Source organism: Juglans regia, chromosome 16 (assembly GCF_001411555.2).
Source record: "Juglans regia cultivar Chandler chromosome 16, Walnut 2.0, whole genome shotgun sequence".
Lineage (NCBI taxonomy): Eukaryota > Viridiplantae > Streptophyta > Magnoliopsida > Fagales > Juglandaceae > Juglans > Juglans regia.
The window spans coordinates 26,779,514-26,805,524 of record NC_049916.1 but is presented as its reverse complement, the minus strand read 5'-3'; the positions used below and the strand labels follow the sequence as shown (position 1 = coordinate 26,805,524).

Below are 26,011 nucleotides of genomic sequence, written 5' to 3'. Positions count from 1 at the left end.
CACGGAGGATTGGTCCCTGGCCCGCGTGTCACACAAAAGGCACGTGGACTAATCACTTCATCGAAACTGATCGGATCTCAACGCCATTTCGATTTCATCTCCACGTGTCGGCCCTTTTTTTAATTACCTATAAATTAAAAATCATATTTTCCTAATCTTAACAAACCAATTTCCGTTCTTTTATTGCCCGGGAGCTCTTGCAAGAGAGGAAGCTCCAAGAAGTCCGACCAGAGGGCCGAATTTGCTCTTGTCCGAGTTTTTCTTTCAACTGTTTGTCTCTCTGAAGCTTTCGTTCTGCCGGAAATTTTTGGTTTCTAGGTGAGTTTTGTTCGGAGACCGTTGCTGATTTGTTTCCGATGGCTCCAAACTGTCTGCTTCTAGTTACTTTTTTTCTTTTATTGGTTTGTGCATGCTTGAATTTGGTGATTCTGTTGATTACTGGGAAAATATTGGAAATGGAAATGATGCTCTTTTTTTTTTTTGAGTTTTCATTGCTAATGTCCAGACTGTTACTCCAAATACTGTGTGTGCACACACTGCACACACGTATGGTATAGAGAAAAATAGAAGGCCAATTGATTCTAGTAGTATGACTACTTGCTCAATTAGTTTGAGTTTTTTTCTTCCTCATTTATTCCACTGCCATTTATTTTCTACTCAACCGACACCAGTGCTATTGGTTTTACAACGTGATTGCAAATCACCGCTTATGTTACCTTTCTTTGTTTTTTACTTCGGAAAGTAGTTTTGGGGGAGAGAAACTTCACCAGAAACATAACATCATATGAATCAACTGCACTTGTCTCGGGTGGTGGATAGAGAATCTGGAGGAATGTCAGACTTGTACATGTGTGAGGTTAGTATATATTTATACTTATTTAGATTAATTCCATTTTCTAAGAGTTTATTGTCTGCTATGAACTTTTCTTTGTAAATGGAATTGATAGAAAATATAATATAATAGAAAAAAAAAATGGAGTAGATAAAAGGAGAGAGAGAGATTGTGAGAGCTACATATTTGTTATTCTCAATTGCGTTGGAATAGAAAGTAGATAAAAGTACATGGAGATGGGACCAGGTAAATATTTTCGAAAATCAAATATCTTGATTTGATAATTACGTAATCAATTCAAATTATTGATTTGATATTATCTTCAACAACTCCCTCAAATTTAAAGTGAAGAATTTTAAAATCTTGAGTTTGAAATTTGAGTATAGCATTCATATTCGTTGATTGATCGTCGATGAGATGATAAAAGTGACATTGATGATGAAGTGACTACTGGGCGGAACATCAAATATGGATTTGTGACCAATAATGGGTCAAAGCCAACAAAAGGCTAACAATAGGCCAAAAGATTGATTCGACAATGAACTAAATATGGCCTTGGTCAACTATGTGACCAAAATTGAAAGGCCAAAAATGGGTTTGGGGCTTCAAACAATGCTCACAACAGATGAAGATTTTTGTGAGAGGTAAAGCTAGCTGAAAAATTTTAAAAGAAATAGTCCACAAGATCGAGCTTGGCTTTGACACTAGGAAGGAAAATAAAATAAAATATAATAAAAAATGAGATGGAGAAGAGAGAAAGAGGGACAAAGACTTGAGGGCTACATTTTTATTATTACAAATCATTGTAATCAAATCAAGATATTAATCAAATCAAATTTTTGATTTGATATCGTCTTCAACAGGAATTGACTTTTCATGGGGTCATTTTTTATTTATTACCTAATTGTTTAAATTTAAGATCGATCCTCTTACCATTCCCCCCCCCCCCCCAAAAAAAAAAAAAAAAATGCTTCAAGTAAATGGCTTATCATATTGCAGAATTAATTTCTTAGGTCTTGTTTGGTTATTGAGATGAGATGAGATAAAAGTTAAAAGTTAAAAGTTGAAAAAAATATTGTTATAATATAATTTTTTAATATAATTTTTATTTTGAGATTTGAAAAAGTTAAATTGTTTATTATATTTTGTGTGAGAGTTTGAAAAAATTGTAATAATTATATGAGATGCTCATCTCATCTTGGTAATCAAACCAGGCCTTAATCTATAGAACTTATGAGATTTAGAATAATATCAGCATAGAGTTTAATGTGTGCGGATTTCTTTTATCTTATTCCCTAACTTGTAAGACTTGGCCAAAAAGAGTTCAATTGTGCTTGTGGATTCGTGCTTGTGGGTTGTCATACTAGGTTAGGTAGGTGCATTATAGATAAGAAAATCATGTAGGTCCATGCCATTCAAATCAACAACAATGGCCCAAGTACGTAGTGTTCTAAAAAATAAATCTTTAAGCTCCTCCAATGATCTCTTCTTGTCTTCAAACGTCCGGTCATTGTGCATATGCCACAAACACCACATAATGCATATAGAGATCATCTTCCAAACAACTTTAATCTGTTGTACGCCTCTTAAATTTGTCCAGTTGGCCAGCACTGCCACCACCGTCTTTGGCATAACCCAAGCCAAGTTTAATCTACTGAACACCTCATTTCATAATACCTTAGTTATCTCACAATGTAGTAGAAGATGATTTACAGACTGGCCCCATTCTCTACTCATACAACACCAATCGATAATGATTACCCTTCGTTTCCTCAGGTTGTCTGTTGTGAGAATATTTCCCAATGAGGTTGTCCACACAAAAAATCTGTTTTGGGGGGCTCCTTATGTCTCCAAAGCCTCCTCCACGGAACTGAATTTTGGGTTCTTGGGTTCTTGTGTGAGAGCCTTATAAAAGGAGTGAACCAAGAATACCCATTTACCAGCGGATATCAACCACAATACATCTTCCTGTTGATTGCTTGATTTTATGGAGTACAAAAGGCTGTAAAAATCTGCAAAGTTGCTCATTTCCCAATCTTGTGCCGCCCTACTAAAAATGATGTTCTAATGGATTTGCCCCCTGATATCTCCATGACTTTCGCCACTGATACATTTTTATCACTTGCAAAATGGAAAAAGTGAAAGGAAATACCTCTTGTAAAGTACTATTACCGCACCAAATATCTCTCTAGAATTTAATCCTAGAGCCTTCGTCCAACTGAAGTCTAGTGTGTCGATTCAAGACCTCTCATCCTCTTCTAATGTGTTTTCATAATCTCACTCCATGCGCCCCTTTTACTTCTTTAGTGCACCAACTCCCCCATAGGCCTCCATATTTGCTCTCAATCACTAACTTCCATAGGGTTTCTGGTTTCTTATGATATCTCCACAACTATTTGCCAAGTAACACCCGATTGAAGATCCTCATATTTCTATTGCCCAATCCACAATTAGAAATTGGGCGGCATATCGTCTCCCACTTGATTAAGTGAAACTTGAACTCCTCCCCCACTCTAATTCACAAGAAATTTCGTTGGAGTTTCTCAATTCGAAACGTTACACTTGCAGGTACAGGGAACAATGATAGAAAATATGTTGGTATGTTAGATAAGATACTTTTAATCAAAGTAGTCCTACCACCTTTTGACAAATACATTTTTTTCCATCCTGTCAGTCTCCGCTCTACTTTCTCAATCACTCTGTCCCATAAAGAGGATGCTCTCGAAGGAGCCCCCAACCGAAGGCCCAGGTAAGTCATAGGAAGTGAAGCTATCTTACACCCCAGCGTATTGGTCAGCTGTCGTAAATAGAGAACTCTTCCAATTGACACCATCTCTGATTGAAGTTCACTCTTAAACCGGATACTGCTTCAAAACAAAGGAGCAGAGCCTTCAGTGCTCTTATCTCAATTTTCTCTCTCTCATAAATTGATGCTTATCTGCCTCGTTGTTTCTTCTTGTTGCTGAATTTGAGCTAAGATTATACTTCAATCTTTATCAAGTTTGTTGTGCTTTTAATAATTGTCCTATTCAGGTGTAATGGATGTGTGAATATGGAAACTGGTACGAACCCCATAGATTGCTCTATAGCACACCTACTGTTTCACAGGCCCCTAGATGCATCTCTAATGCCAGCTAACAATGCCTTCTCTCTTAGGTCTCATAGCTCAGGAAGCATTTCTACTTGCATTGCCATATACTGAATGTTACTATAGGTTCTTGTGTCAAAATCTTAGGCATATGTTGTGGATCTTAAATGGCAGATGCATAGATATGTTACTAGTCTGCCTGTGATGGCCGAGAGACAAGTTTTTCAAGAAGATACCATTGCCAGTGCAGATAGAAAAATGCTGCCGACAGATAACAAATAATGAAAAATGGTTTGCAGAAGCACCATATTTTTGATGAATTGACTGCAAGTCATAATATATAGTCGAACTTTTGTGGCCCAGCATAGATGGGTTTGATTTCATGTTTTGGATATCATTTGTTAGATAGCCTTTGTTGTCTATGTTAGTGTATATCCTTCTTGCATCAATCATCTCGATAAGCTATTTATCCTCGCATCAGTCTGCCTTTTTTTTCCTTGTTCATTCAATAGTATAGGCTTCGTTCACAGCAAAAATGGCTCCTTATAAATGCTCCTGAATTTTATGTCCCTTGGCATCTTGATTCAAACCTCCTCTATTTAATAATGCCCCTGAACTATATTTCCCTTGGCATTTTGATTTTTTGTAGAATTGAAGGATCGGTGGCAGCACAAGACGAAGAGAAAGCTTGAATGGCTTCAGCACAGCCACCCTATGCTTGCGAAGAGAAATAAATCATGAATGTATTTGATTTTGATATCATTTCTTGATTGGTAGAGATGTGTCAATGATTGTGATGGAAAAAAGTTCTTTGCAAATTTTGAAGATGTCATTCCTTAAGCAGTGAGGAAACAAAATATTTTCACGAAAAATTATTGCATTAAACCGCATTGAAAACTCTAAAACAGTAAACAAGTTAACAAAGTAACCTTTTTTTTTCCCTTGAAAACTAATGTAACAAAGGGATAGAAAACTTACCCTATACTCTCTAAGATTTTCCCATTCGATGCAGGATATTGAAAACAATGTTTTAATTGAATAGAAAGTGGGAAAAAATGGAGATTTTTTTTTTTAAATTTTTCAGAGATGACGAAGATGAATTTATCTAATGTAAAAGTGCGTGGATCTACTGTCTATCGGCCTCCTACGACCACCACCTATTGGCCAAGAGTCTCTCTAGCCGCCAATCTATCGGACAATTGAAAAAAACTGATCAAAAGAGTGGCACGTGAACCACACGCACCTCCACAGACAGTGAAGGTCCTATATCGGCATATCGACACATCCTCTGGTTGTTACGTTCCTATGTTTTCGCTTTCTCTAATCGATGATCAAGACAAAATGGTCGTGGAAGTTTACTACAGCCAGTCCAAACAAACAAGATGCAGCACACATCGATTCACTGTGATTTTTTGTCGCAGGCTTACAGTCTATTTATCATACTATACTAAAACTGCTTTAAGCGGCTTCCCCTTGGTGAGAAATGGGTGTGAGCCAATTTTTGACTTTGGAACCCTATTTTTTTTATTCCACTTGTATTGCATTGGTTTGTTGTTGGATGATTGTTGGAGACTCCACCCTATAGAATCTAGTATCACGTAACCAGTTAATTTATCTACGAATTTACTTGCTTAGGAAAAAGAAAAAAAAACTGAACCAAGTTTCCAAAACATTAAAATAAAAATATATATTTTAAAAATATAAATTAAATTAAATGCCTTCCACTTTTATCCGTAAATCTTGAGAATATAAATGAGTTTTCTATAATTTTGAGATCACAAGTAACTCCTTTTGTTTGTTCATTCAATATTACTATTTTAATATTTTAATTAAATATGGTAGCTATGATACACATGTTAGAAATATAATAATATCTAAAAAGTTGGAAGAAAAACAAGAGGAGATATTATTTTCCTTTAAAAAAAACCATTATTTATCTTTATCGTTTGAAATTGTTTTAGTCCCAATGATTGAATTCAGGAATAAAAAACTCGCTAATTTGAAGACAGGAGAGTCTTGTCCAAGTCTTACTGATATAAATTAATTATTTAGATTATATTAAATATTAAATAAATATAATGAGATTTAATTTGTGTATAATAAAAATCTTAATTCTAAAAATCTTAATCCCGTGTAGTACGAAGAGACGAGACGCCAAGGTTGACCCAATTACAGTCCTCATAAATGTAACGTCCGTGGAATCAACGACGCTCTTTTGGGTCGTTTTGGACCTTGGTGTCAACCAACCAAAATTCAGACACACGACAACTTCCTTTGCATTCGGAACAACAGCTCACACCAAATCACAAATTCGGCAAAGCGTCGCATCACTCGCCGTTGTCATTTTCTCTTCTTGGAAGAGCCGCTCGTCTGAGACGCTCACCTAGATTACAGGGAGAGAAATTGAGCGACTTTTTTTTTTCGTGGGTGATTATTACTTGTGTCGAGAGAAGGGTGGGTTGGAAGTTTGGTGCTCATGGACAACGTCCTTCACAAGCTCCGGAAACTGGACGCGTACCCTAAAGTTAATGAGGATTTCTATAGCCGTACCTTTTCCGGTGGACTTATCACCCTCGTCTCCTTCGTTCTCATGCTCTTTCTCTTCTTCTCCGAGCTCAGTATGCGCCTCTCTCTCTCTCTCTCTGTTCCTTTTTTCTTCGGTTTTCATACTCCGTATTTTTATATTTCGCTTCCTGTAAGCTTTGTTTGGTTGCTGATAAAATTTGAAAGTTTAAAATTTTAATTTATCTACGGTGCTAGAATCCGTAGTTTTCAAGTCTTGGGTCTTAGAAAGTCTGTTAGAATTTTAGAAGAAACTCAGTTTTGCTTGGGGGCCGACCATGTATATCAATCTTTCAATTTCTTCCTCTAATTCTGTTCTTGGAACTCGATTCTCACATTTGAAGTTCAGCAAATGACTTTCTCATGTTTTTTCGCTAATTATTAAATACGAGCTCCATACTCAGATGTGAATTCAATACTTGGTTCTACATGCCTGTACAGGCGGCCTTGTAAGAATGGCGATACAGATCAGGGGTTGTCATGGGATGGAATCACGATTGTGGATTATGATTAATAATTGGACTTAAAATCACGTGAATTGTGCCATGATGTTACACATTCTAGACCTTATTTCAACGTCCATGATGGCTAGATGTATATGTTGATAGTTTCAGAATGATAGCAATTGCAAAGATTGGTATGTCAAAAACTATCCACTGGATTCTAATGTCGTTTCATTTTTAGACAAAAAGTGCGTCATATGATTTGATCAGTAATGCGGTGATGCAGATGCTGAAAGGCCATGTGGTAGATTTTCATTATTCTTCTTCTTCTATTTGCAATTTGTATTGAAATTGACCCAGTCCTACTCCAATATTTTGGTGATTCATCAAATGCTTATTTTCTACTGGCAGATACTCCATCTCTTTTGCCTTTACCTTTGCTCCCCAAATATTAGTCATTGTGTATGCTTTTATTGTTAAGGTTGGTGTCTATAATCAGTCAGTTGATTATGCTTGCAGGATTATTCCTCCATACCGTTTCTGAGACAAAGCTTGTGGTTGATACTTCAAGAGGGGGAACCCTACATATCAATGTAAAATAATTTCCTTTGGGGCTAAAAATGTTATCTGTTTTTTATCATCTAATAATAATTTTAAATTCTAGCATGAGACATGGTATTCCTGTGTAGTATTTGAGTCTTTGCTGGATCTAATGGTTGTTATTTCTGTGAATCACTTCTTTTTTGTTTGTTCTATCAAAGATTTATTTTCAGAAGAATTTTGAAAATTTTCAGCTGTGGTAGTTTCTCATATCAACCTTCATGATTTTCACAAATTTTGCTCCTCTTATGATACCTTTTCAAGTGTGGCTATTTTGTTTTGTTTTTTTATAATAATTTAGCCATTACTATTCATGTTTTATTTATTCCTGCCCTGTTTATATATGAAATTGCAGTTTGATGTCACCTTTCCAGCTGTTCCATGTTCATTGCTAAGTCTTGACGCCATGGATATCAGTGGAGAGCAACACCTTGATATAGTATGTACTGCAAGCAGTGACTTCTTTTCGCTTAATTTTCAGGGTTAATAATACTGATTGTTTCATAGTGGAGTCATGCCCTGCGTTTGAAAGTCTAAATACTTACATAATTGCATTCTTGTTGCATCTGATGAGTTTTACTGAATTTGATATTTGCGTACTCTTGTTGACTTACAATGCTGACGTATTGTTTTACTTGCAGAGACATGATATAGTCAAGAAAAGAATTGATGCTCATGGCAATGTAATAGAGGTTAGGCAGGATGGGATTGGTGCGCCAAAGGTTAGTGAGAGAACAATTCTATGCAACTCTTCTTTATCTCATTTCTGACATATCTTGTCTAAACAATTTCCGTGATGATGATATAATGTTGATTATCATTCTCCATCTGTCTGCATTATCTGTTATTAGTGCAGATACAAAAGGGGGTCTTCATAGATGTGCAGAAATGTTTTATATATATGTATATCTATAAATTGTTACTTATAAAAAAAAATGCATATATATAAATTGTTACATATAAAAAAAAAATGTATATATATAAATTGTCTGAGGTCAATTTAAGCAGCAAGCATCATCAAGAAGCATTCATGGGGATTTCATTCACATCAATAAAGTTTATCTCTTACTTATCAAAAAAAAAAGAAGCATTCATGGGGAGATGTTGTTTCATGGGGATATGGTTCTCAATGCAAATGAAGAAGATGGTGAATCTGTTAACCATCTTTTTCTTCATTGTGAGGTGGTTAAGACTTTGTGGAATGAGATCTTTGATAGGATGGGTATTGCTTGGGTGATGCCTAAGCAAGTGGTGGACCTTTTTGCATGTTGGCAAGGTTTCGTGGGTAGTCAAAGTAGTGTAGCTGTGTGGAAGATGACCCTTTGTGCTTGATATGGTGCTTATGGTTGGAGAGAATGGGAGGTGCTTTAAAGATAGAGAACGCTCTATGAGAGAACTTAGGGAGTTTTTCTTTAGCACTTTATGTTTTTGGGCTAAGGCTCTTGTAGGGATGGAAATTTTCATGATTGGCTTAAGTCGTTTCTTGCTCTAGTTTGTATTTAGGTGTACTCTCTTGTATACTTTCTGTGTACTTTTTTTGATAAGTAAAATAAGTATATATTCATCCAACCAAATGTCAATTACAAACAAATGTTCTAATGCTCGCATCCTAATTAGGTGGGAGCATTAGAAACTAAAAACTCATGAAAATCCGTGCCATTAAAGACCACAGCATTAGCCCAAGTACATAGGGTCCTAAAAAATAACAATTTTAGCTCCGCTAATGATCTCTCTTTGTCTTCAAAAATCCTCTCATTGCGCTCCTGCCATAAGCACCACAAAATACAGTTTGGAATCATCTTCCAAACCTCTTTAATCTGTCTCGCACCTCCAATTGAGGTCCAACAGGCCAAAGCATCCACCACAGTTTCTGGCATAACCCACGCTAAATCTACTCTGTTAAACACCGCATCCCAAATAGTCCTGGCTACTTCGCAATGTAAAAGTAAATGATCCACCGATTCACCCCCTTTTTTACACATACAACACCAGTCTGCTATAATTATGTTTCTTTTTCTTAGATTATCCGTAGTAAGAATCTTCCCCAGAGCCGCTGTCCAAACAAAGAAAGAAGCTTTGAGAGGAGCCTTATTGCGCCAAAGCTTTCTCCATGGAAATTATCTGTCAGGAACTTGTGTAAGTACCTTGTAAAAGGAGCTAACAGTGAAGATCCCTTTCCTTGTTGGACTCCACCACAAATCATCTGTATGCTGGGTATTTGGGCGACAAGAATATAAGAGACTATAAAAATCTACAAAACTCCCCATCTCCCAGTCATGTGCTGCCCGAAAGAAATTGATATTCCATTGGATGTTTCTACCTACAACTTCCATTACCTCCGCCACCATGGCATCTTTAGCATTTGCAATCACGAAAAGTGTAGGAAACCTGTCTTGTAGAGCACTATCGGAACACCAAACATCCTTCCAAAATCTGATCTTTGCACCTGTACCCAATTGCAATCTTGTATGTTGATGGAAAACCACCCATCCTCTTCTAATATATTTCCATAGCCCTTTACCAGCGGCCCCTCGAACATCTCTAGTACACCAACCCCCCTCAAGACTACCATATTTGTTCTCAATCACAATCTTCCATAAGGCATCCGGTTCCTTAATATACCGCCACAACCATTTGCCAAGTAGTGTCCGATTGAACATCCTCAAATTTCTAATACCCAAACCACCATTGGAGATCGGACGGCACACCATTTCCCACTTGACTAAATGGAATTTGAATTCTTCACCTAGACCCCCCCACAGAAAGTCTCTTTGTATCTTCTCAAGACGTCCCGCTACACTAGCCGGTATAGGGAATAAGGATGGAAAGTCTCTGTGTACTTGGGCTATGCCTGTTTACTTGGACTAAAATTCTCTTATTAATTATCAAAAATAAAGAAAGAAGAAGATCAGTGAAGCATTGTCTCTGTCTGTTGATTTGGATTTCAAAATAAAGTGTGAAATTGTTTGAGTACAATTGTCGGACAGACTTGGGGGCTTGACAGATAGTTGCCTGTAATACTAAATAGAGAAGTTTTTTATTGTGGAGTATTGGACTTCATATTTTGGGATTCTTAGATGGTGCTATTTATCAAAAGAAAAAAGGAATCTTAGATGGTGCTCTTTGTATTTATTTCACTACTTTGTTCTGCAAAGGAAGTATTTCTCTTTGCTTGTGTTTGTTTTACATTTGCTTGGTCTTACCTTCGTTTTTGCCCAAGGCAGGTTGAGAAGCCCTTACAGAGACATGGTGGCAGGCTTGAACACAATGAAGAATATTGCGGTTCATGTTATGGTTCAGAAACGGTACATTTGATAATCTGGTATCCCTTATGCTGCATTGGTATATTATAATAATTTTGAAGCATGCAGCAGCACTTCTATCTTAGGTATACACCACCACAGATTAGTTGACTAGAAAATCCTTGTGCACTAGTTACATAACTTACATTCTTGTGGCTATGAACCGGGGAACTACAGTCACCTTCATCAGGCCGATTCCATCTATTCTGAATTTGTATGGAAAAAAAAAATCCATAGTCCATGGTTTCCTCAAATTTATCCACATCATTTTGCTGTTATGGTTGATGTTATCCTTTGATTTTTCAATCCACAAACATTTACCTAGCATCCTGCATACTTGTGTTCCCACCCTTCAACCACTTCTCATATATTGCTGAATTGTTTAAATATCCTGCATCAATGCTGGAAGCAATTTTTCAGAATAAAAAAGTTAGACATCTGTTAAAGTGGTTGACCATTGGGTCTTGGATCTTGTGGGTCCTAATGAGCCTTCCATGCTAACTGCTTGAAGACGAAGGCTTCTTTCAAAGGAAAAATTGCACCACCTAAGCAATAATATTGTCTGCCAGTCTGATGTCATGATAATTCAGATTTCCACTTAATGGTATTGATCTTGCAGGTCCTGGGGAATGTATTGCACAATGGGCTTTTAAATTTTCCTAGGAGTGGCTTTTTGTTTATTTTAGCTGTTCTTGTTTTCAATACACAAACTAGTATACTCATGTTGAACCTTGTGCAAAGAGGATGTCCTGGTCTGTCTTTCTTTTTTCCTTGGTACAACTGTGCAGTGGCTATTTATACTAGAGAACCAAGAAAAATTATATTTGCAAGCTGGTGTGGAGGGCGCACTCTCTACACTGCTGATATGGCAAGATTTAATTTATTAGAGAATTTAGCTTTGTACTTCTCTTGCAAATCAGATCCTGCCATGTTAGCGATGTGGAGGGTGTGCCCTTGACACCAACTTGCAAGTAGGACTCTACATACACCATAATTTGTATAAGTTCTGGTCTTCCGGTAGTTGTTCTGTGTTACCTAATTTCTTGCTCTCCCCCTCACTTGCAGTCAGATGATGATTGCTGTAACTCATGCGAAGAAGTTCGTGAAGCATATAGGAAAAAAGGTTGGGCACTAACAAATATGGATATGATTGACCAGGTTAGTCAGTTTGCAGATATGCTTTTTCAGGGCATTCTCTTTGTGCATGCACACATATAAAATACAAAGTAAAATCATCAACATTTATCATCTCGTATTAGTTAAGAATTTAACTAGAGCTTCTACTGTGTAGAAAACAATGGTATTGCTGACTTGAATTAGTTTTTCTTTTGATGCTGAATCTTAATGTCTGTGGGTTGGAGAGCTTTTTTAAACGTGAAATTTAATATGCTACCTTTCCAGTGTGAATTCTTTTCTCCAACTGCAATATGCATTTTTATCTTCTCTTTTTGCCAATTGTCCTTTTCTTTAGGTATTCTTCTTGTGATACACAAGCACCCAGGAAGTCTTTTTTTCCAGCTTGAATATGCTAGTTGGATTGGTTTGGCTGACTACTCACTAGCTAGCATGATTTCAATTTCTGTGTTTAAGCCAGGTTATATTATGTATCTGTAGGTGCACCTTTTTTTTAATAATATTGGCTTTTAATTGGATCTACACTCTTGCTGAGACATTTTGTCACTGGTTGTTAGATGATTAAGAATGAAGACTCGATTATAACCTGCTGTGTAACTAGTTGGGCAGACTACACTATTTTTCTTCACCTCACCATTCAGCTAGTTGTGGAACTAGTTAGGTCCACCGGTTCTGACGACTGTCCTTACATAAAAGACATACTGTTACTTTGACCCATAACTGCTGAGGAAGATATGCAAGGAAGTCCTGAAGAACATGTGGTGTCTCTTTCGATCATTGGACCCTGATGACTCTCCTTTGACCATTTGCAGAGATGCAAATTTGTCCAACATTGTCTCGTGCAGTTTTTGAGTTTAAAATTTTGCTCCTCAATGGAAGCAATATGTGCACACATGGGCATGTACAAATATAATTTATATTTTTCTCTATGAATATTTCAGTTCCCAAGCTTGGGAAGTCATCTTCTATAGATATTGTTTTTGACTTTCTATTTGTCCTTTTGGCTTTTAGTGCAAACGAGAAGGTTTTATCCAAAAGATAAAAAATGAAGAAGGTGAAGGATGTAATATCAATGGGGTGCTTGAAGTGAATAAAGTCGCTGGAAGTTTTCATTTCGGAACTGGGAAAAGCTTTCACGACTCGAATGTTCAGTTGCACAATTTGTTGGCTTTCCAAGACGATAATTATAATGTAATATTATCTTGGTACCAAGATTATTTTGTTTGAAAAGTGTATTTTTAGGGAAAGTTAGTACAGTCAATAATTGTCCTTATGGTGATGCTGTTCTAATATTAGATCAGCACTATTTTAACTCTCTCCGGTGCATGATACAGATAACTCACAGGATCAACAAATTGTCTTTTGGTCACTACTTTCCTGGCTTGATAAATCCCCTTGATGGGTAATTGCTTCATTCTTCTCCTGCCTAGCTATTACATGTTTAGAAATGCTTAAAGTTTTCTATATTGCATTGATGTCATACTAATTCAAATTGAATAAAGCTGGAATGTTTTTTTTATATGAGTTTTTTCTGTTAGAAATTTGAATTAGTTTGGTGTGATCAGCATATCATATAAAACCGTGTGTCAAATCAGTTTTGGCTTTTGAAAATTCTGGTCGATGGATGATGTTCCACACTGAGAATTGCATTTTTTTTCATGCCTTTTCTCATAGTTATGTTATATGTACTCTTTTCTTCCCCTTCTTGATGCAATGTGCATTCCTTGTAAAAAAGAAATTATTATGTGGTTAATAATATTGTATCTTTTAAATAACCTTTTTTTTAGCGAGTAAGCAACCCATTAATTAAAGCAAAAAGTATTGAACTTCAATAATGCCAGTTTTGTTAATTTTTTATATACATTTCTTAATTCAATAAAATTTCATTTAAAAAAAAAACCAATTAATTTAATACGTTATTTACATTTTTTTGTACTTCTCCATGCCTTTTCAGGGTACAATGGGTGCATGAAAATCCAAATGGTGCATACCAGTATTTTATCAAGGTTGGTATTATGCTCTTGTTTCATTTCTGTTTTCGAGGTTTTATAAACCGAATCTGAATGATCTTTTTCTTTTTGTGATTTATATTTTGACTTCATATTGTGAAAACTAAGCAGTGGTATCAATTGAATCTTTGGGCCAAATGCAAGAATATAAAATAGTATCTTAAAAGTTTATGATGGTTGTAGATCACAGGCCAAGTGGTTGGTCTTGGGGTATCACTTAACTTAAGGGGTTGCCCAAGTGGTGAAGGCTTTGGTCTTGGGGAATCACTCTCTTCAAGGTCCAAGGTTCAACACCTCATGGGTGCAAACAATCGTTTGGGGCCACACCCCCTTGTGAAAAGCCAGCGATTTAACTAGTTTCGTGTAGGGAAACTTCCGAGGGTGCGGTGCACGGGACCGGGGTTTACTCTGCAGGAGTGGATCTGAAGGGCCCTACCTTGGAGAGGTTCCCTGACATAAAAAAATAAAAATAAAAATACAGGCCATCATAACTCAATATATCTCTAGATGTCAATGAGAATTCTTACGAGATTTTCTATTTCTTTAACCCATTTGAAGAATGCTGTTCTATTACCAACCATTGGATATATAATATACTACAAACATTTATGGATCTTCAGTCTTATCTTTCAAAAAAAGTGATTTCCCACTTTGATTGGTGATGCTGGGAATAAAAAACCCAGTGGAAACCATTGTGGTAGTTTTGAATGTCTCATTGAGGGATTTTATTACAGTGGCACGGGACTGAAAGGTGGATCACTTTGCCTCATTTTATGCTTTGTTGTATCATCTTCGAGTGAGACAGGGTGGCAAAGCATAGATGTATTGGGTCATATCTGAGAGGAGGTGTTCGAAGTTAAATCATTATATAAAGCATTAATTCTCTATAACAGAATTACTTTTCCATAGAATACCATTTGGAGGAGTGAGGCTCCCTTGAGAGCTGCCTTTGTTTGGACAGCTGCACTACAGACGATCCTTACCTTAGATAACTTTAGGAAGAGACATGTTATTGTAATGTAATAGTGCTAAATGTGCAAGAGAGATCGGGAAACATTCCTTTGTGTCCTAACTACTAGCACTTTGTGTGAGAAGTTTTTTTAACCTTTTCAGGCTATTTGGGTGATAATGCTGAGATGAGTGGTAAATATTGTTAGCGTGCTGGAAATGGCAGTTTGATAGATGTGATGATGTGAAAATTGAGCCCGATTTGTTTGATGTAGTGCATGTGGAGAGAAATAAATAACCGAAGTTTTGAAGATAGCACAAAGACTGCAGAGGACCTAAGGCCTTTCTTTCTCAATTTACTCTTTTCATTGGATGGCTGGCCATCTATGTTTCTCTAGCTTTTGTTTCCAGGATTTTCTTGATGTATTTACTTTCTCTAATTAGGTCTACCTGAGGTTTACTTCTTTTGTATTTGTATAATGTCTAATGCTTATTAATAAACTTATCTTACACGTGAAAACAATACAAAATGACCTCTCTCTCTCTCTCCCCCCCCCCCATCCCTCCCTCCTGTTAATGTTTATTGTATGCATGTATGCACATGCCTGTGTTTGCGGTATGGTGTTCTCACAATTAGCTTACATTCATAAGCAAGGATCTTTAGGCATTACTATATATATTTGGCAGGTGGTCCCTGCTATATTCACTGACATTAGAGGGCGTACCATCCAGTCAAATCAGGTATGGTTGAACAGATTCAAGATGACAAAGTCTTATCCTTTTATTTTATTGATTAAACCATGCCCTGAGATGCACTATCTATCGTGTTGTGCAGTATTCTGTGACAGAGCATTTTAGGAGTGCAGATCCAGGTCGCTCTCGCTCTCTTGCTGGAGTTTTCTTCTTTTATGACATTTCCCCAGTTAAGGTAGGTATCTTTGTCCATAGCTGACAGGCTATTTAAAGATGTGATTTGGAGTCTTTCATAATTATGACGTGCTTGAGGTCTCATTGATGAATTATTCTCTACTCTGTTTTGATCTTTCCTTTTTCAACTTGGAATTTATTTTTGTTTCTTTCAAAAGAAGATTTCTAAATATATCATCATAGCTGCCACACGAGATAACCAAGCATGGATAACAACCAAAAAGGGCTCTTGTATACATCCAGTGTATTTTGGCTATGCCGATTGATATATATATATATATATATATTTTGATCGGTAATCAAGGTATTTTATTCATAAGAGTAGGCAAACCCCAAGTATACAGGGAGTATACATGAGAAATACCTAACTAGAGTTTACAGCTGATAATAAAAAGTCATGGACATTTAGTCCGTTACAAAAAACAATAGCCCCCACCCATGAGAACAATGTTTTAAAGAAAAACTTTCAGCTCCTCCATTGTCTTCTCATGGTTTTTGAAGCTTCTATCATTTCGTTCCCGCCATATACACCAACACATGCAGATAAGGACTATTTTCCAGATTGCTGCAACTTGTGAATTACCACGGAGACCTCTCCAGCTAGCTAGAAAATCCACCAAACTAAAATGCATGACCCATGATAAACCGAGTCCTGACAAGAAGTAATCCCACATGTTCCTCACCACCTCACAATGTAGAAACGGATGATCTACCGATTCCCCATCTTTCTTGCACATCCAACACCATTATCCGACGTTTCTTCAAGTTATTTGTGGTGAGAATTCTGCCCAATGCTGATGTCCAGACAAAAAAAAAAAGCTTTTGAAGGAGCTTTTGTTTGCCAAATGCTCTTCCATAGAAATGTGTGCATGCTTGGGCTCATTAAAACTTTGTGAAAAGATCTAACAATGAACTTGCCTTTCTTAGAGGGACTCCAAATCATCCTATCCATGGTGCCCTCAGTCATACGTACAGAATACAGTGCCGCATAGAACTCTGTGATCATCTCCAACTCCCAGTCTTGGACTGCCCTAATGAATTCAACATTCCATTGAGGGGAGCCCCAGAAAACACCAAGAGGTCTATTATCACTGCATCATTTTCTCGTGCGAGCTCAAATATGGCAGGAAATGTATCTTTGAGGTTTCATTCACCACACCAGTTGTCATACCAAAATCTGACACAAGAGTCGTCACCCACTACTAAATGTGTATGTCTCCTAAACATCTCCCAACCCTTCATGATGTATTTCCACAAACCCACCCCATATGGGTCATGTACCTCATTCGAACACCAACCACCCTATGTCTCCCCAACCTGCACATCAATAACAGACTTCCATAGGGCCCCCCTTTCATGTTGATACCGCCACAACCATTTACCCAATAGAGCTTGGTTGAACTTCATCAAGTTACGAATTCCCAGTCCACCCCCTAAAGTTGGAGTACAGACCATTGACCAATTAACCAAATGAAATTTGAATTCGTCCCCCAAACCACTCCACAAAAAGTCGCGTTGTAGCTTCTCAAGATGGTTTGCCACCTTTGCTGGTAACGGGAGCAATGACAAAAAATAAGTGGGTAAGTTGGATAGAGTACTTTTAATCAAAATGAGCCTACCACCTTTAGACAAATACAACATCTTCCAAGATGCTAGTCTGCGTTCCACCTTCTCACTACATTCCGAATCTGCTCTGATTTAAAGGAAGTGCCCAAGGGTAAGCCAAGATATTTCAGGGGTAGAAAAGATACCTTACATCCCAAGAGAGAGGCTAAAGTCGCCACATAGGGAACAGTCCCCACCTGTACCATTTCAGACTTTGATAGGTTAACTCTCAAACTTGAGACAGCTTCAAAACAGAGAAGTAGAGACCTCAAAGATTGTATCTACCCGGTATTAGGTCCACAGAAAGTGAGAGTATCATCCTCAAACAACAAGTGAGAAATAACAATGGAGCCATAATTACCATTCCCCATCAAGAAGCCATAGAGAAAACCACCCTCCACAAGGCTTGCAATAATTTTACCAAGAGCTTTCATGACAAATACAAAGAGTAGTGGCGATAACGGATCCCCCTGTCTCAAGCAACTAGATGAGTCGAAAAAACCCACTGGTGAACCATTCACCAAGACAGAAAAGCGGACAGTTGAAATGCAGAATTCTACACAATTCAACCATTTCTGTCCAAAACCACATCTTTCTAGTAAATAAAGCAAGAACTTCCAATATACATGATCATAGGCTTTTTCTATATCTAATTTGCATAGTAACCCCGGTTCTCGAGATTTGAGTCATCCATCCAACACTTCATTAGCAATTAAAACTGAATCCAGAATCTGTCTACCTTTAATAAATGCGTTTTGCAACTTCGAGATTAGCTTGTCCATCACCGTTCTCAATCGGTTTGCTAGTACCTTGGAGAGAATCTTGTAGAACCCATTTACAAGGCTAATGGGATGGTAATGCTGATTGATATTAATAAAACTTTTACTTTAAACAAACCAAAAGGGGGGGAAATCTGTGGATTCAGTGTAAGTGAGCTAATTAGAAACATATATACCTCTTTATGTGCATGTATACACAGACACACACGATTAAGTTGTATATGTAGTGCATCCCATGGCATTTCTCATGGGGCTCATTTACTGTGAGAAAACTTGACAAGCAATCAGTAGTTCTTTGCGCTTCTGTGGTGGATAAAAGACGAGGCATACTATTATGTCATTTAGATAAACTAAAAATTCAGCTGCATTACGGTGCAGATCTCTTTATCTTTTATATGTTTGCATGTTTCAGGTGACCTTCAAAGAGGAGCATATTCCGTTCTTACACTTTATGACCCATATTTGTGCAATAATTGGTGGTAGAGCTCTCTCTCTCTCTCGCGCACACACACGCACGCACCATGCATGCATAGCGTGGGTTATACTGTTGAGTTATTTATACATTTGACAGTTCTGATTTCACAGTAAGCTAAAACTTAGGTTTCTGATATCAGTCTTTGAGAGAAATATTGCTTTTCCGGCAGCAGTGGTTTTTATTTCCTTTTTTTCCCCTTTTTCTGAGATCTTCTAGATTTTTGGTTGTCAGTTTTGCTAGATTTAGTATATCCCCAGTGTAGCTGAAATCGTACCCACTTCTTTCAATGATGTGTGAATATGCGTGGAGTGATTATTCTTATGAAAGAAAGAAAGGATAATGCCAATGTAAGTGGCTAGTGTACATGGGGGACACTTGAAATTAAATCTTTAAAATGCAATGCTCCACAAATCCAAAGGAAGGAGCCAATGGGGGGCCCTATTTTACAGCTCCCACTGTATGCGTGATGCAGAGGAAGTCCTCAAATTCCCTTTCCAACAAGCCTACAAATTTACTTACCAATAACAAAAGGGACGAACAAGCCAACAAATTCAATACTGAGGAATCACCCTCCAAATCTTAAATGATGAAAATTCAAAGAGACCAAAGTTCTATGGCCATGGAACAATGATGCAGCACTGAAACCACGGATTCCCTGCTAACATTGAAATATAGAATACCTAGAGACCTTTATCTTTCAATGCTTGTGTAGATCAGCTAGGATGAGAATCTTCCCAAGAGTCACTGCCCACAAAAAGAGAGCCACCTTTTGAGGCACACGCTAAGTTTACCGTGCTTGCACATAATACACATGCATACAGTCAACACATGCCAACTGCATATTGAGATCATAAGAAGGGTTCTCTCCGATTGTGATTTGTATTTGCCTGTATGCTTTGCTTGGATATTGGTCGTAACACTTTTTTTGTATCACTTCTTGTTCTGACATTTATCACTTTGGTACAATTACTTAATTACTTAGGATCTCTGATTTCTTTGTTTAGGTATTTTCACAGTAGCGGGGATCATAGATTCGTTCGTCTATCATGGTCAAAGAGTGGTCAAGAAAAAAATGTAACTCGGCAAATGTACTAATAGTTTGGCCGTTCTGCTTGTGTTTGATCCAATCTTGTGGTTGGTGTTTTACACAAGAAATTTGTGAGGCAGAGAAATTTTGTAATCATTTCTTATGAAGTTTATTTCTGTTGCAATCACAAAAATCACATGAATGATATGTTCAACTAATGGAAGGGGTTCAATTTCTTTTTCTTTCGAATAATACTTTCTTTGATTTTATTTTCTTGGGTTAATTCATTTTATAGATTAGCTTTGCCAATTTAGTTGGTTTTCTTGGGAAAAAAAAAAGAACTTCATGTGAAGCTGATGCGCATCCACCCAAACGACGATAAAATATGCTACAAAACGGAAAAACACAACTTATCTTTAAATCTTCTCGCTTGTTAGATGCGATGTCATGAATCATGAATCATAACGGTTATGAAAACCATCCGAGTGCTTTTAAGCAATTGGACAGCAGCCAGAGCAGGTGAAGATGGTGGGATTGTGCCTGAAATGTCAATGGCATTTGCTTCTGGCTTGGACTTGTTGGCAGGCACTAATATTACTAAAAGGGGATCCTTGCAATTTCCAATTAGAATTGAACATATGCTGTAAAAATGGTGGCGGTTATGACATGAATAGCTCAACCTAAAAACAGGGTTGGATTGTGAATGGGAAAATCAAAACCTGGGTTTTCCACAAGGTCTTATTATTATTATTATTATTGCTAGGGCACTGGCTTATCATTTAGGGGGCGGGAGGTGGCGGTGGCGGATGGGAGAATCGATAAAGATGAATTCAGTTCCAGCTCCGGATCCATTGTCATGAAATGAAAACCAGTTTGAAAGAAAATGGTCCAATGCAATGGAAAAAATAAGCATAGCCAACCTATATAAATATTGGATAAAGATTTTATTAATCTAGAATACTAACTCAGAACAAACCAACAAACAATCGTGTGTTTCTGCATCTCGTTAGATCCTATAATGTCTTAACAAAATCTTTGCAGATGACTGCAGAACTACCCACCGTAGAGAGGTGAAAATGAATTTGATGGACGAATATTATGTCCTAGGAGAAAAATTAGTACAGATAAACAACTCAGAATTATATGCTCTCAATAGGAACCTGAAGTCCTGCCTGAGTGATAGATATATGAGAAAGCTTCAACCTGATGGCATCAAACTCTACGTTTTGCCTCTCTTCATTAGTCAACCACAAAGACAAGCAACGATCAATCAAGTCCTTGCCGCCACTCAAGGGGGAACCTCCTCTAAAAATCCAGGTCCTCCCAAATCTCATTATCCCTGCAAGGTTTGAATCAGAAGGCTCTTCGGCGTAACTCTGTAAAATGTCCCTGATGGCAGCACACCAAATTGGTCGAGCTACCTCAAGGAAGTCATAAACAGCCAATACTGGAAGGTTTACACTTCCCAGTTCAGACTCGCCTTGCCCACCTCTTCCGTGATAATCTGATCCTCCAAGCTTCAAAAGGCCATAAGCATCAGCTAGGTCACTGTATGCTGTTGACCAAACAAGTGAACCGAGATGTAAGTAGTGAAAAAAGAATACAAGAAAATTATGATACACCATATGTTGTAAATAGATAATTTTCCATCAGAATATCAGCGTCGCAAGTTTTTTCCAGTATAGCATAAAAAATAATAATCTGGTCAACAAGGCCTTGCATTGTAGATAGCATCAGGAGGAGATTTCAATGTATATCAGTAGGTAAATAATCCCCACAGTTCTCTTACACCATTAGGACAATGATGGAAGCACTTTCATCCCAGAACTTTTGACAAACGTATTGCATCATAATGGTGAAAAATTGAGGTCTTGCAGAAAATAATTTGCAATTGGAATCTTATTTGGTTGCACAATATAGTTACATGCCCACCATTTCAGAGTAATAGTGGTTGTTGACATCACGTTTCACTCTGGATTCAGGCTGGGTCTCATTATCTTTTCTTTTACATCCACCATTATGCAGAAAGAAAACTAATACCTCACCTCAACCAGCGAATATATTTTACTAAACAATTAAAATAGCTATGAGTTGAAACTTCATAAAGAATGAACTTCAAGTACAACCGAACTTCATCTGTTGATTTATTCCTGAAATTGTTTTGCGGGAACTGAGGAAGTTAATGCATTTCCCAAGATATGCAAGATCTTTGATATTCATTACAGGTCTGAAGATAGAGATATAATTTTTTCCTTTCTGTGGCAATCGATTGGACAGTCACCAAAAAACAAATTTTTAAACTCAACAAACATTTAATAAAAAAAGACTTTCAAAGTATGCAACATACCTGCAAGTTTTCCATCACTTCTGTAAACCTCCATCCCATGAAGGCCAGCATCTTTCAGCCTCCTGACAATGGCAGCAGGATTTTTCAATGCCCATGGATGTGCTAGCACAGCCATACCTCCTGTTTTACATATCAATTGTATTGCTTCCTCAGCAAGAGGCTCACTTCCCCTGAAACCATATGCCAGCAGCCACATAAATTTTACATAAGAATTTGCATCAAGAAAATAAGGAAAGATTTAACGATTAGTTCAGAATATTACGTAGAGTAAGCGGGTCCTCCATCAAAAAGATATCGAGCAAAAGCTTGTTTCAGATTTTCCACATAACCTGCTTCAACCATAGCGCGGGCCACATGCATTCTCCCGGGAGCAACTCCCTTGCCTGCTATCCTGGAAACATGCTCCCACTTAATAGGTAGCTTAAGCTTGTTCAGTTTTAAAACCATGTTCTTTGCATGGAGGAAACGGCCGTCTCTTATGTTAGCCAAGAACGTCTCCAGCTCCTCAGACCTTGTTGGTCCACAGCTGCTATAATATGCAAGGATATGCACTGGTTCGACTAATTCAGACTCAACACTGATGATCAAAAGGAATGGAAGAGAATCAATCCTCGCAGCTAATAATCTCCATACAATTCTTCTGACTTCCAATCACAAACATGGTTTTGCACAACAGCACTCTCATGTAAAAGAAAAATAAAATTTCACGGCTTTCTCCAAGCAACAAACTTCCTTTTGTTATAAGTAAAGCAACAAATTCTAAGAACCACAAGAAGATATATATCCTTTATACATGAATCACGCATGCACGTGCATGTGTGCGCGCACACACACACACATCTGAATGTATAAGCCCTCTAAAGCCAAACCATTAGAAAATTACCTTGAAGAGAATATTGTACTGATTTCAACACCTGGAATTATCTTAATGCCAAATCTTCGAGCAGCTTCTAGAGCCTCAGGGATGCCTGACATTGTGTCATGATCTGTCAGAGCAAGAACGTTGACCTGTTATGATCACATTTATTAATTAAATTGCAAACATCATAGGTTATTCAAGACTTGACAAACATAATGGAAAATAATAAGAAAATGCAGAAGCAAAGAAAGGGAAAAAATCCACTTAAAAATAAAAAAACAATGCACTCTAGAAAATAGCCTTTCATCATCAAGAATATAAGATGAAGTTTTGAAAGCAGTTTGAACTTCAAAGACACGAATCCAATAACATTAACTCAAAAGTCAATCTCAGTCATCCCCAAGTTAATTCAAGTTTCTGAATTTCATTAAATATATGGAACCACATCTTCCTTTATTGTTGTTTTTGTTGTGGTTGTTGTTGTTCCAAGACCATTGATAGCTAAGACCCTATTCGAAAATCATTTTAACAACTATAAGCAGGTAGACAGGCCTTACGCAACATGCCAAACAGGTTCTAGTTAAGCCAAGTCTCTCGTACACTCACAAAGCCAAGTTCAAACAGAGGTTTTTTCAATTAATATAGGAAATCAGTTGAGCTGAGGCATGATCACGCAAAAACAAGACACGGTCAGATACACCAATGTTCCACAAGCTTGGCTTGCTTTCATTCCCTTCCTAAACATTGTTAGAGTGAGTCCAGTTTATTTTCCACAGCCTACAGCAAAAAAAGACTTGGTTAACTCATCACATGAAGCTGCATCAGAACCCAGATCTGGGAATATTCTTAAATTTACTATATTGACTTCAGGATTTTATCTTCACATCTGAGTAGAGTTTACGTGCATTGGATCTCCAATGGCATGTATAAGAAACACAATCTTTGATTACCTCTAACAACATGATTAGGCAACATATTTTTTCTGGTTCATAGATCTCATCTTGAATCCAAGATGCTGACATGGTATAACTCAAAACCATGTAAACCTGAAGTTATATGACCTGAACAAGGTTTCATCCCAATTTAACTGGGGTTGAATTTATGGACTGTTTCCAACCAATCAAGATTGGCCACCTCTCTTCTTTTTGCCTTATGTCTTGTTTAAAATCATACTGTCTACCGCTCTTGTTTTAGACATCTGTCTATCTATGAAATAATTCTTTCTCATTGACACACTAATCTCTCCATTGCACATGTCTCAACTATCTTAAGTGACTCTCCTTCATCATTCCTCATTAGGGACCATTCCCATATCTAAATTCATAGAACTTAGATCCATGAATTTGCCTAATTATAAACAAACAGCTCATTATCTTTTTCATGATTGCAATAAACATAATGAATTAAAACTCCACAGCTCTATAACATAGTTCATATCTTAGCATTTATACATTCGTTACTATCTTCTTGATCTTGTGCAAAATTCTAAAATCAGCATCGAGTAATAAAATAGATTTTTAGGTAAAGTCTCAACTAGAAACATATTTGTGGATTCTATGATTTTCCATTTTCATATAAAAAAATATATAAAATACCTAATATATAAGAAGTGAGAATAAGGATTTCACTCGCTACTTAAACCACGCTCAGAGGCCTCTGTTTTTTCTCACTACGTGAAGAAGTTTAGAAAAAGCTTTAGTCTATACGATGCTAAGGGCATATAATCTTACTCCTTTGATGATGGACGAGGAATGAACAATTCTGATCAGAATGGATTTGCAACTTCACGTGTTATAGCTATTAAACCTACCCATCACCAAGACAGCAACCATATACCGCATGGTAGTTTACAAAAAACCATGTTTTATACGTACTTACCAGAGACAAAGGCAACCTTAAATGAGAACAGTCCACCAAGGAAAAAACAGTGAACAAATTCATCATCCACAGGACTATAAAACTCATGAGAGAGCAAATCTACCGTCCAAAAGCAAAACCCATTGACCATTTCGGCATATCATTTAGAAACTATGAAACTATCAGAACACAGATCATATGTACTCAGAAAGAGCATAACCCACATCAGATATTCATTCCAAATTTAAAATAGCACAAACAATTTCAAAGAAACTGACCCCATTCCCATGAGCTCTCTCGACCAGCTTCAGAGGCGACATAAACCCATCACTGAATTTCGAGTGGGAATGGAACTCGAACACCAATTTCTCCCCTCCTTTTCCAAGAGTTTTCTGCACCCCAAAGTCATCGACAACAAAGGACGCTGCAGAGTAAGGCAACGACGAAGGCTGCTCCAAGAACACCCATTCACTGACGGACTTGAAAGCCAGAGTCTGCTCTGCGGTCATCTTCTTCTTGCTCCCACCACGCTTCTTCTTCTTCTTCTTTTTGTCTTTCGGTTTCTTCGAGCTATGGCTACTGCAATTGGAATTGCCGATAGTCTGAGGCACGGGGGCGTCTCCAGCCATTGCTTTCGAGATATCTTGGTCCAAAGGGAGAAGTAGAACCGAGGAACCGTGATTATGGGGTTCTGGTAATCAGGCCATCAGGGTGCGGTTTCTGGAGGACATGCGCCTCTAGGCTATAGGTAAAGATAGAAGAAATAGAATAGACAACAGTTCAAGGAAACCTGGAGGCAGAGGAGGAATGCGACTGTTTAATATCTATATATATATATACACGATAAATGATTATTACGAGTCTCAAATGGGAAAATTTTGTGCAAGTTTTGTAAAAAGCGTATTTCACGATGAGAAATTATAAAAATATATATATATTTTTTATTAATGAGATTCACTTTTTTATAAAAAAAATTCATAAAACTTATCTATATAGAATTTATATATAATATTACTATATATATATATCTAAATAGTTTTTAAACTTTATAATATTAAATACTATTTATAATTAACATGTTGTATGATTGTATCTATTTATAAAAGGTTCATAAAAAATAAAAATAAAAATTCCAATTCACCACTTAAGATGAGGTTTGGATAGTGAATTGAGATAAGATGAGTTGAAATAAAAGTTAAAAATTAAATAAAATATTG

At 37.1% G+C, this 26,011-nt stretch overlaps 2 protein-coding genes and 1 long non-coding RNA gene across 3 annotated transcripts; 2 read left to right on the top strand and 1 right to left on the bottom strand.

The window, feature by feature from the left end:
* Window positions 1–194: 194 nt before the first annotated feature.
* Window positions 195–4,735, top strand: LOC109003237. The gene is made up of 3 exons (XR_001998109.2): window positions 195–318; window positions 746–856; window positions 4,570–4,735. It is a non-coding gene; the product is annotated as an uncharacterized LOC109003237 (long non-coding RNA).
* Window positions 4,736–6,132: 1,397 nt separating this feature from the next.
* On the top strand, window positions 6,133–19,976 carry LOC109003244 (endoplasmic reticulum-Golgi intermediate compartment protein 3-like). Its single transcript, XM_018981300.2, has 13 exons — window positions 6,133–6,538; window positions 7,445–7,518; window positions 7,881–7,964; window positions 8,167–8,247; window positions 10,750–10,830; window positions 11,893–11,985; window positions 12,973–13,152; window positions 13,296–13,363; window positions 13,916–13,967; window positions 15,606–15,659; window positions 15,754–15,846; window positions 18,642–18,708; window positions 19,709–19,976. Exons 1-13 carry the CDS (start codon window positions 6,397–6,399, stop codon window positions 19,780–19,782), a joined length of 1,143 nt encoding a protein of 380 aa, XP_018836845.1. The 5' UTR covers window positions 6,133–6,396; the 3' UTR covers window positions 19,783–19,976.
* A 673-nt stretch (window positions 19,977–20,649) lies between these two features.
* On the bottom strand, window positions 20,650–25,603 carry LOC109003243 (3',5'-nucleoside bisphosphate phosphatase-like). Its single transcript, XM_018981298.2, has 5 exons — window positions 25,073–25,603; window positions 22,962–23,086; window positions 22,341–22,655; window positions 22,079–22,248; window positions 20,650–21,286 (listed from the first exon to the last, which is right to left on the bottom strand). Exons 1-5 carry the CDS (start codon window positions 25,421–25,423, stop codon window positions 20,871–20,873), a joined length of 1,377 nt encoding a protein of 458 aa, XP_018836843.1. The 5' UTR covers window positions 25,424–25,603; the 3' UTR covers window positions 20,650–20,870.
* Window positions 25,604–26,011: the final 408 nt, after the last annotated feature.